At 42.0% G+C, this 11,904-nt stretch overlaps 1 protein-coding gene across 4 annotated transcripts in view; it reads right to left on the bottom strand.

The window, feature by feature from the left end:
• Positions 1-11,904, bottom strand: part of CEP72 (centrosomal protein 72) — a 31,859-nt gene that overhangs the window by 18,482 nt on the left and 1,473 nt on the right. For 2 of the 4 annotated variants that reach the window (XM_081825830.1, XM_081825833.1), the window contains exons 2-4: positions 7,970-8,097; positions 6,851-7,043; positions 5,261-5,369 (exon numbers count right to left, since the gene is read on the bottom strand). In XM_081825830.1, the coding sequence (XP_081681956.1) occupies positions 5,261-5,369; positions 6,851-7,043; positions 7,970-8,097 (430 nt within the window). Of the gene's footprint in view, positions 1-5,260; positions 5,370-6,850; positions 7,044-7,969; positions 8,098-11,543; positions 11,749-11,904 lie in introns of those variants that run through there. The other 2 variants (XM_081825832.1, XM_081825831.1) reach the window with 2 other exon arrangements.

Here is an 11,904-nt window from a genome sequence, read left to right as displayed (position 1 = left end):
CTGTCTCTCATTCTCTCTCTGTCAAATAATAAATAAAATCTTTATAAAAAAAATAAAGTTTCATTGGGCGCCTGGGTGGCTCAGTCGGTTAGGCGACTGCCTTCGGCTCAGGTCGTGATCTGGAGTCCCGGGATCGAGTTCCACATCGGGCTGCTCCCTGCTCGGCGGGGCGTCTGCTTCTCCCTCTGACCCGCTTCCCTCTCGTGCTCTCTGTCTCTCATTCTCTCTCTCAAATAAATAAATAAAATCTTTAAAAAAATAAAAATAAATAAAATAAAATCTTAGGGGCGCCTGGGTGGCTCAGTCGTTAAGCGTCTGCCTTCGGTTCAGGTCATGATTCCAGAGTCCTGGGATAGAGTTCCTCATGGGGCTCCCTGCTCAGCGGGAGTCTGCTTCTCCCTCTGACCCTCCTCCCTCTCATGCTCTCTGTCTCTCATTCTCTCTCTCTCAAATAAATAAATAAAATCTTAAAAAAAAAAAAAAAGAAAGTGGACTTGGATTAGTTGTAAAGGTCTGCTTCATACTCTAGGACAACCATTAAAAAAGGTAAAAATATAACATATGCTAACAAAGGAGAGAAAATGGAATGGTGTAACACGCTCATTTAGAACCACAAAAGGAAGAAACAGAGCAGAAGACAAGAATAGGAACAAAGAAAACAGAAATGAACATGGTAGATATAAATCCAACCCTATCAATAACCACTTTGAACATCAGTGGGCTAACCGTTCCAATTAAAAGAGATTCAACATGGATCAAAAAACAAGATCCAACTACATGTTGTCTATAAGAAAGCCATTTTAAATATAAAGACATATAATGGATAAAAAGTAAAGGGTTAGGGGCGCCTGGGTGGCTCAGCCAGTTAAGTGGCTGCCTTCCACTCAGGTCATGATCTTGGGGTCCTGAGATCAAGCCCCACATCGGGCTCCCTGCTCAGATGGAAGTCTGCTTGCTTCTTCCTCTCCCTCTGCTGCTCCCCCTGCTTGTGCTCTCTCACTCATGCTCTCTCTCTCAAATAAAGAAAATCTTTAAAAAAAAATAAGTAAAGTAAAAAATATATATGTATCATGCTGACACTATTCAAAAGAAAGCAGGAACAGCTACATTAATTTCAGATGGAGCAGACTTCAAGGCGAGGAAAGTTACCAGGAATAAGAGAAGCATTACATAAAGATAGGGGATCAATTCTCCAAGAAGACAGTAACATCCTTAACCTGTATGCACTCAACAGCAGAGCACCAAGATACACGAGGCAAAAACTGACAGAACTACAAGGAGAAACAGGTGAGTGCACCGGAGACTCAGCACCTCTATACCAGAAACGGACAGACCCAGCTGCCAGAAGATCAGTAAGAACCGTTGAACTCAAGAGCATCATCAATCAAATGGATGTACTGACATCTGTAGATCACTTCATCCAACAGTAGCAGATTACACATTCTTCTTGAGCTTACAAGTCACACTGTGAGCCATAAAACACATCTTAACAAACTTAAAAGAGGAGAATTCATAGAATATCTGCTCTCAGGCCACAATGGAATTAAACTAGTAATCAATAACAGAAAGAGAACTGGAAAAGCCCAAATACTTGGAGATTAAAGAGCAAATTCCTAGATAACACATGGCATGAGTCAAAGAAATCCCCAGAGAAATTTAAAAATATTTTGAATTAAATGAAAATGAAAACACACCTTATCAACATTTGTGGGATGCAGTGAAATCACTACTTAGAATGTAATTCATAGCACTGAATGCGTATATTAGGAAAATAGTAATATCTACAATCAATAATCCAAGCTTCCACCTTAGGAAATTAGAAAAAGAAGAGCAAATTAAATCCAAACTAAGCAGAAGAAAAGAAATAATAAAAATTGGAGCAGCAATCAATGAAACGAAAACAGGAAATCAACAGAGAAAAATCAACAAAACCAAAAGCTAGTTCTTTAAAAATAAAATGGAAAAACCTCTATGCCAGGTTAATTAAGAAAAAAAAGACACATATTACTAATATCAGAAGTGAAAGAGGGATTGTGATGACAGATCCCATGAACATTAAAAGGATAATAAAGAAATACTATGAACAACACTATGCCCACAAATTTGATAATCTAATGAAACAGACCAGTTCCTGGAAACACACATTCTATCAAAATTCACACAAGGAGATATGGATAATCTGAACAGACTTATATACATTAAAGACATTGAATCAGTAATTAATAACCCTCTAAAATACCAAGTCCAGATAGGTTCACTGGTGAATTCCAGCAAACATTTAAAGAAAAAAATTATACCAATTCTCTATAATCTCTTCCAGAAGATAGAAGCAGAGAGAATACTTCCTAACTCATTCTATGTGGCCAGCCTTATTTTAACATGCAAGAAAACTACAGACCAATAGCTCTCATGAACACAGATGCAAAAATCCTCAACAAAATATTAGCAAATTGTATCCAACCATGTATAAAAAGAATTACAAACCACAACCAAGTGGGATTTATTCCAGGTATGCAAGGCTGATTCAACATTTGAAAATCAATCAATACAATCATCACATCAACAGACTAAAGAAGAACATTCATATGCTCATATCAATGGACAGAAAAAGCATTTGACAAAATCCAACATCTATTCATGATAACAATGATCAGCAAACTAAGAATAGAGGGCAACTCCTCAACTAGAACATCTATGAAAACCTGTAACTAACATCCCACTTAGTGGTGGGAAACTAGCCGCTTCCTTGCTAAGATCAGGACAAGGCTGATCTTGTGTCCTCTCTCATTCCTTCTTCTAAACATCATACTGGAAGTCCCAGCTAATTCAATAAGACAAGAAAAGGAAATAAAAGGTATACAGACTGGGAAGGAAGAAATAAAGTTGTCTTTGTCACAGATACATGATTATCTATGTAGAAAATCCCCAAGAATCAACCAAAGACAAGGCAAAAAAAAAAAAAAAAAAAAAAACTCCTGCAAAATAGGGCTGCAAAATACAAGGAGTTATGAGTCGCATTGTGTCCCCCCCAAAAGATATGAAGTCCCAACACCCTGTACCTCAGAACATGACCTTATTTGGAAATGGGGTCTTCACAGAGGTAATCAAGTTAATATGAGATTAGGCTGGGCCCCTAATTCAACCTGACTGCTATTTTTCTGGGAAACTGGGATACAGAAACAAGCATGCAAAAGGAGAGATTCTGTGAAAAGACACGGGGAGAAAGAAGACAGCCACGTGAAGACAGAGCACTGGTGAGATACATCTGCAAGCCAAGAACACCAAAGATCTCCAGCAAACCACCAGAAGAGTCATGGAATGGATTCTCCCTCACAGCCTCCACAAAGAATAACTCCCCAACATCTTGATTTCAGACTTCTACCCTTAACAACTGTGAGACAACAAATTTCTGTTATTTTAAGCCACCCAGTCTGTGGTACTTTGTTACATCAGCTCTAGGAAACGAATACACAAGGTTAATATACAAAAGTCAACCTCTTCCTACATACCAATAATGTATGGCATTTGAAATGAAATAGGACAGTACCCTTTACACTAGCATCCAAAAAATGACATATTAGGTATAATCTAACAACACATGTACAAGATCTGTTTGAGGAAAAGTATAAACCCTGATAAGTGAAATCAAAGAAGAACTAAATAAATGGACAGATATTCTATGCTCATAGAGACGAAGACTCAATATTGTCAAGGTGTCAGTTCTTCCCAACTCGATCTGTAAGATTCGTTGCAATCCCAGTCAAAATCCCAGCAAGGTATTTTATAGATATCAACAAACTGATAGTTTATATAGAGAGGCAAAAAACCCAGAATAGCCAACAAAATTTTGAAGAAGAACAAAGTCAGAGGTCTGACACTACCTGACTCATAATCTCACATGGAGGAAGGGGCTAGGAAACTGTGGGGTTTGTCTTTCTAAGAGCCACCAAGCCCATTCATGAGGCTCCACCTTTATGACTTAATCACCTCCCAGAGGCCCCACCTCCTAACATCATCACCCAGGGAGTTAGGATTCAACATATGAATTTGGGGGGCCACAAACATCCAGACCATTTTGCACAGGATACTGGGAATAGCTGTCTACACAGTAATTAAACTAGTTTGAAATGGGGAAGTAAGGGGAAGGGGAGCTAAAGGGGATCTGAGGGAACAGGAGACCCCAAGGATTTGGAATTGATCCTGAGATATCAGAACAGAAACTGGCAAAGTATGGCCAAAGGTCAAATCTAGCCCACTGCCTATTTTTGTAAATAAAGTTTTATTGGAACACGGTCATTTGTTTAAGTATCACCTATGGTTGCTTTCACGCTACAAAGGCAGAGTTCAAAAGTTGAGAAAGAGATCATATGGTCCACAGAACCAAAAATATTCACTCTCCAGCCCTCTTCAAAAAAGAATTGGTCAACCCCTACATTAGAGGAATTTAAAGATGAGCTAAGGCATATAATGCAAGAAGAAAACCAGTAAAGGCTTCAGACAAAACAAAATGGTGTACCAAAATATATAGTCCTAGCACAGTACAAGCAATGTAAACATTGCCGTTTAAAATCAACCTGCAAACCTTGAATACACTTTATGGTTTCAGAACACATTTAAATACTATCAACCTTCACAGTGCACAGTTAAATATAACAACGCAGCTGACAAGAGCTGGGAGGTAGCATGGAAGTGGGATACAGGCAGGCAAAAGATCCCACTGCCACAGCCCAATTACATAGGCAGCACCGGCCACAGGACACTGAGCAGAGAACACAGGAAGGATCATATTCCATGGACTGTCCTACTGGGGTCGGGGAGGAAGGGCCTGTGGCAGCAGTCAGCTACTGCTGAAAGTGCTCACACCCACTAAAGGTGATGTTTGTCTTGTCTGGAGATGAGGAAGGAACTCAAACAGAACCTGAAGACAGGGACAACTACAGAAGTGAGGGGGGCTGCCTCTGAGGACTGGGCTGAGGAGGAGATAAGGGGCTGTGATTTCTCATCACAAGCCTCTCACGCTATTTGATTTTACATGTGTTACTTTAATAAACATTTTAATATTAAAAAATAACTATGGAGAACATGGACAACAGGGGGAGAGCCCCCACTGGCATCCGAGCATCCCTCTTCCTCTTCTGCACGGCTCCCCTCCAAGTGGCCATCAGCACACAGAGAAGTGTGTATCTTTTAGGTAAACCTTCTATCAACAGGCAAGTCTGAACAGCTCCTCTCAATGTTCAAAGACCACTTCTGCTCATACCTTCCGACTCTGAAAACAGCTGGGAAGCTCTGCTTTGAGTCGAGTGATTCCTCTGATGCAAAATGCAGCCGGGATGCTTTCCGCTCGCTCTCTCTCACAGGACGGTCATCTAGGGAGAAAATGCCAGAGAAATTAGCAAATGCCATCATGAAACAGGTGACAGGCCCCCAATGACCAAGCCCCACAGGGGCACCTCCTAGCACCCTTGAAGCATATCACCTTCCCCATGGGAATGAAAGTGCCCCCATCACCCACCCTGCAGCCAACTGCACATGACCAGGACTGCCACCACTTTTCAGGGACCTTCTATCCCCCAGGACTGGCACTGCCACAGGAGTCCCCCATAAGCACAGGGCAGACCCAGGAAAGGAATGCTGGGCCATGGTGGCTACACTTGGTTTCCCAGAGATGCCAAGTATGGATTGCAAGAGGGCTGGCCGGGTCACAGAAAGCTACTCTTCAGATGCTACTTTGGGGCACCCTGCTGCTCCTGGGAAAAGAAATACACATGCAATTCACACATGGGCACTTCCTTCTCAGCACTGCCCTCTTTTAATGCACATTCTGGGCGCCCCATGAGGTTCTTGAACCACACTGAGCACATCTGAGATGTCTCTGTGGATAAGAACCCTGAACACGCTAAAGAGAGAATGTCGTGGCCGTGTGTTTGGGCTTAGGGTTTGCACCCTCAGATCTGAAGTTTCAACCGTCCCCACATGTGTGCCTGGGGCCCCAGAAGGCCTGTAATCAGTTCTCATTTCTGGGTCTTCCCTCAGAATATCTGAGGGTTAAGATGGTTCTCAACATCAAAAGTCAATGCTTTGGAGGCACCTGGGTGGCTCAGCTGGTTAAGTGTCTGCCTTCGGCTCAGGTCATCATCCTGGGGTAGTGGGATAAAGCCCCGCATTGGGCTCTCCGCTCAGTAGGGAGCCTGCTTCTCCCTCTCCCTCTGCTCCTCTTTCTTATGTCCCTTCTCCACACTATAAGATTCTGAATCTAAAACTTTTATAATAAAGGGAAAGTAATGATTTAAGACTGAAGATGGCAAAATTTTCCCATATGGACTATAATGCTTCTGAAAGAGCCCAATTCAAGTGTTGATAACTTAAACAGTCAAGTAAGAACACCAGTCCTTACCCCTCCTAAACATCTAAAATTAAACACGGAAATGCTAAGTAGGCTTGAAACCAATCAGTGTAGCAATGGGGGTTGGTCACTGATACCCACAGCCCACCCCTATCCCCAGGCCCAGGCAGGTGGGGCCCAGCAGAGCAGCCAGGCTTCCCAGAGCCTACGGTCCACCAGTGCAGAGGCGGGAGGGGGCACGGGGAGGTAAGCCAGCACATACTCGTGCAGCAAGGTGTCCAAGCCAATCAGCTAGAAAGTGGAGGGCCAGAAAGTGACAGAGCAGCCTGGCCCATACGTGTGCTCGTGGCCTTCCTCGGCAGTTGTCTATGGCCAGAGCTCCCTGCCCTCCTCCCCAGCAGTCTCCTCCTATGAGACACAGGGATTCAACCAGAGGAGTAGAGAGCACAAAACACCAACTAGTGCTCCTGTGAGCAAGGATGTGAGCACAGCTGTGGCGCTTACCCAGCTGCCTGAGCTTCGGGAGCATGTGCACAACAAAAAGGCGGTAATCAGATTCATTCTTCACCACAGGGTTCAGCCGGAAGTCCACATCCGTGAGTTCCGTCAAGCAGTGGAGCCGAAGCACTTCTGCTAAGGAGGAGATGCTGTTGTAGTAGAGATTGAGAATTTCCAGTGCGGTCAGGTACTGAATGCCCTGTCAACAGGACCAAAGGCAGGATTAGTTCACACCTCTACAAACAGTGAAACGGGCCGTCAATACGAACCAACACCAACTTCACAAATGCACTTGCAACAGCCACAGGAAGAGCACAAGGATAGATGTGTTCTAGGTAGGAGGATCCGTGTCTCGCACACAGGAGATGGCCGTGCAGGTGTGAAATGTCACGTTTGCAGCAGTCCTAACATCACTGAGGACAGCCCGTATCTACCGAGTTCTCACCATTTCATTCAGTCTGCACACAACCCGACAGAGTAGAGCTGTTACTGCTCCCCTGTACAGAGGCCGAGAGGTCAGCCGGCACTGGGTGGAGGTTGGACTGAGACTTGCAGGGGACTCTGAGCAGGCTCCCAGGCCCGTGTCAGGGGCTCTCTCAATAAAGGGAGGCAGGAACCTCTTCTCCATGAAGTCACGAGCAGCGTTTACACAACTTTCCCAGCTGCCATCACCTGGGTGATTTCTTCCTTGCTTACCAGGACCAAGCACCCGCCACGTCAGGAGCGCTGCAGGAAGCCCTGCACTCGTGGCTCTGCTACTCAAGGGTCTGAGGCCACCAGGACTCAGACTACAAACAGATGTGAAGTACAGAATGTGGATGAAGAAAAACACAGCTGAGACAGGGATGGACAGTGACCAGGACACACACTAGTCTTCGGGGCCTTATTTCAGTTCCCTTAAAGATATAACCGTCTTCATCAGAGACAGGACTTTTGGTTGTCAAAGTAGTTTAAAGATGTAATGAGATGCGCAAGAAAAACAATATAACACTTGTAACCAGGGTCAAGTGTACAGCCTACATGTAAGCATAGGTATAAAACAGATGGCATTTTTTACTATAAATGTACTTCCCATTGCCACTGATAGCAATAAATTTTCTTTTAAGAAACAAACTTAAAACTTACCTCTAGACTCACCAAGGAGTTGCGTGAGAGGTCTAAAGATTTTAGACCTGTTAAATTCATCAAAGAAGTTCCCAGGTGAGTAATCTTTTCTTGGTAAGTTCCAGGAATAGATAATGACTGAAGTTCAGCTAAGAATAGAAAATTATGAGACTTCAACCTTATTTTTGACTGGAAATAAAGTACTGTAATAAAAGTGAGCTGTAGCAACCTCAGAATCTGAAAAACTCACAAAAATAATGCAACTCATTCAAAGTTTGAATAGTGGCATTAAAGAAGAATTGCATTTAAGGTTTCAAGTTTGTTTACCTCCAAAATGTCTCCGAGCCCTTGCCCTGCTCCCCACCTCCTCTGCTTCTCCCCTCAAACCCTCTCCCACCAGCAATACCCTCCTCTCTGGGCTCTTACTTTGACTCCTGGCTGCTCAACTCCATCGCCTGCAGAGCCTCCACTCAGGGATCACAACTGTAAGCCCACTGGCTAGCTAACCTGCCTAGCCCGTGCCAGTTACACTCGAGGGCACAGTCATCCTCCATGTACCACATGCCACTGTGTGGCATACTCAACAATGGGCCATTAAGTAAATGTTGCTACAAAATTAAGTTTCTGTAACCAAAAAAACAGTTTGGGTATGGGCACACCAATACTTTCCCAGGAATATTTATGTTTTAAAACACATCTCAATTAAATTTAAAATTGTTTTGTGGGCCTCCAGTTCCAGACAAGACAGAATAGACCCATTTTACCCTACTCCTACTCATGTATTATGCCTAACTCCCTGGAAAGCAAGGTATGAAACAAGCACCAGACAACTCTGGAGGGTGGGGAATGGGAGGCCAACTGTCTAGGGACCTGAAAAAAACCGTCAAGCAGAGAGGGCCCTGCGTTGGTCTCAGGGCCACCTATTTTGTCTCCCATACATCCCAATCTGAGTGTCAATGAAGCTGGCAACCCAGAACCACCAGTGGACTCTAACACAGAAGGGTAAGCCTGTGGGCCATGGTAGAAGGACTGGGGCCTGGGCGCCTTGCAGCACATGCTCCCGACACCAGCCCCACACCAGCTCAACACCCAGTAAAAACAATGCCCCATACACCTGCCTTGCACCGTGGACGGCACTGAGACTGCGTGAGCGGACCCTGACTCCTACCCCGCCGGGCTGCCAGGAGGTGGCCCACAGACATCTACAGATTGTGTGTGTGACAGGAGGCTGGCCACCACCTCAGCAATGAGGCAGCACCCACTCAGTGCCAATACTATGTAATGAGATTTAAATAAGAAATAGCCTCTTGATATCCAAACTGTCTATGACACAACAAAAAATGACCAAAAACTGAAAAAAAAAATCTCACTTTGAATGAGGATAAACAATGAACAGACACCAACACGGAGATGACAGAAGTCAGAATTACTTAGCAAGGATTTTAAAGCAATAGTTCAATGAACAATTATCAACACTCTTGAAACAAATGATAAATAGAACGTCTTCGCCAAAAAACAGAAGACATAAAGAAGAAACAAACAGGAATTTCAGAAATGTAAAATGCAATAACTGAATCAAAAATACCCCCACAGAAGCTGCTCAGTAACAGAATGGAGATGACAGAAGGAAAAATTCAGAGTAAATGCAAAAACATATTGACCAAAATTGTCCTATTTGAGCAGCAGAGAGAAAACAGACTTAAAAAAAATAAAAGAGCAGAGCCTCAAGGGTCCATGGAAAAAGATCTAACGTTCATGTCACGGGTCCCAACGCAGTTCCAATCAGAGTTCCAAGAAGAGAAAGACAGTATGACTAAGAAGAAAAACTTTTAACAATTAAAGAAATAATGGCTGAAAGCTTATCAAATTTGGCAAAAGACATACAGCTACATATTCAAGAAGTTGAGAAAACCCCAAACAGGATAAAGACAAAAAACAAAAAGAAATGCCATGCCCAGATATATCAGAAATAAACTTCTAAAAACTAAGAACAGTGAAAGAATCTTAAAAAGACGTTACCCAGGGAGAAAAAACAACTCACAGGGCAGGGGATTACCCTTCAGAACCAAGGAGGCCTGAAGGAGGAGCACCACATTTCCCAAGTGCTGAAAGAAAAGAACTTTCAACCCAGAACTCTGTATCCACCAAACAGTCTTAGGGACTGAGGTGAAATAAGATATTTTCAAATGAAGAAACACCGAGAGAATGTTTCAGCAGCACACCTGCCCTAAGGCAACTGCTACAGAAAACTCTTCAAACATAAAGGAAGGATAAAAGAAGAAAACCTGGAGCATCAGAAATGAAGAAAGAATAATGAAACAGGTAAACATGTAGGTAAAAATGTTTCCTCCTGAGTTATTTAAAATTTTGGATGACTGTAAAGGAAAAAAAATGATTAATGTGGTTCTCAAGGTATACAGAGAAAATACTTAAGACAACTAAATTATAAAGGATAAAAAAACAAAGGAAACACTGGTTATAAGGTTTCTAAATTTTGCTTCAAGGGGTAAAACGTCCACACAAGTAGACTGTTTTAAATTATATAAATACACTGTAATTTATGAAGCAACACTAAAAACACTATACAAAGAGATATGCTCAAAAATAGATAACTCAAAATGGAACACCAAGAAAATACCCAAACCACAGGAAGGCAGGAAATGGGAAACAAAAGAAGAAAAAGATAATGAATAGAAAACAAATAATACAATGGCATGCTTCAGCTCTCCCATATTAACAATTACATTTAATGTAAATGGTATAAATACACTATAAAAAACCGAGATTGGCAGAGTAAATAAAAATGAACCAACTACACACTGTCTACAAGAACCTCATTTTAAATACAATGATATGGATTAAGTTTAGATTAAATAGTAAATAGATGGGGAAAGATGTGCCCTGAAAACATGAATCAAAAGAAAGCTGGAGTAGCTACACTAGGAGATGTCTCAAAAAAGAAAATTACCAGGGACAAAGAGGAACACCACATGTTACAAGGGTCACTCCAAATCCTAAATATATATGCACAGCTTCAAAATATATGAAGTAGTGAGAAGAGAAACAAATTCACAATTCGGGTTAGGGGTTTCAACAGTCCCCTCCCAGTAATTAACACAATCGCTAGGCAGAAAATCAACAAGGATACAGAAGAATTGAACATCGTTATCAGCCAATAGGATCTAATTGATATTTACATAAAACTCCACGCAACAACAGAGTACACATTCTTTTTAATTGCACCTGGAACATTCACCAATACAGACCAGATCTTGAACCAAAAACAAACCTTAACAAATTTAAAAGAACTAAAACCATACAGAGTATGGACTCTGACCATAACAGAATCACACTAGAATCAGTAACAAGAAAAAAAAGAAAAAAGAAAATCTCCAAACACACAATGAGAAAACACACTCCCAAGTAATCCATAGGTCAAAGAGGAAGTCTCAAGGAAAAATCTAAAAAGACATTGAACTTAATGAAAATATAAAAAAATTTGTGAATGCAGCTAAAGTTGTGCTTAGAGGAAAATTTATGGCACTAAATATAATAGAAAATTAAAAAGTCTCAAATCAATAATCTAAACTCTCACCTCAAGAATCTACAAAAGGAGCACCTGGGTGGCTCAGTCGGTTGAGCATCAGACTCTTGGTTTCGGCTCAGGTCATGATCTCAGGATGGCGGGATCGAGCCCCAAGTCAGGCTCCGCACTGGGCATGTAGCCTGCTTAAGATTCTTTCTGGTCCCCCTCCCTGCCTCTCTGTGTGTGTCTCTCTCTCTCCCTCTCTCTCAAAAAAAAAAAAAAAAACTACAAAAGAAGAGTAAAATAAATGCAAAGTGAGCAGAAAGAAGAAAATATTAAAGAACAGAATCAATAAAATTTGAATCTAAGAACACAATGGAGAAAACCCCATTAAACCAAAAGGTGACTCACTGAAAAAATTAGTAACAGT

This window comes from Leptonychotes weddellii, chromosome 7, assembly GCF_054177405.1.
Source record: "Leptonychotes weddellii isolate Sample4059 chromosome 7, ASM5417740v2, whole genome shotgun sequence".
Classification (NCBI taxonomy): Eukaryota; Metazoa; Chordata; class Mammalia; order Carnivora; family Phocidae; genus Leptonychotes; species Leptonychotes weddellii.
The sequence above is the reverse complement of the archived record's forward strand: the minus strand, read 5'-3'. Positions and strand labels throughout refer to the sequence as shown.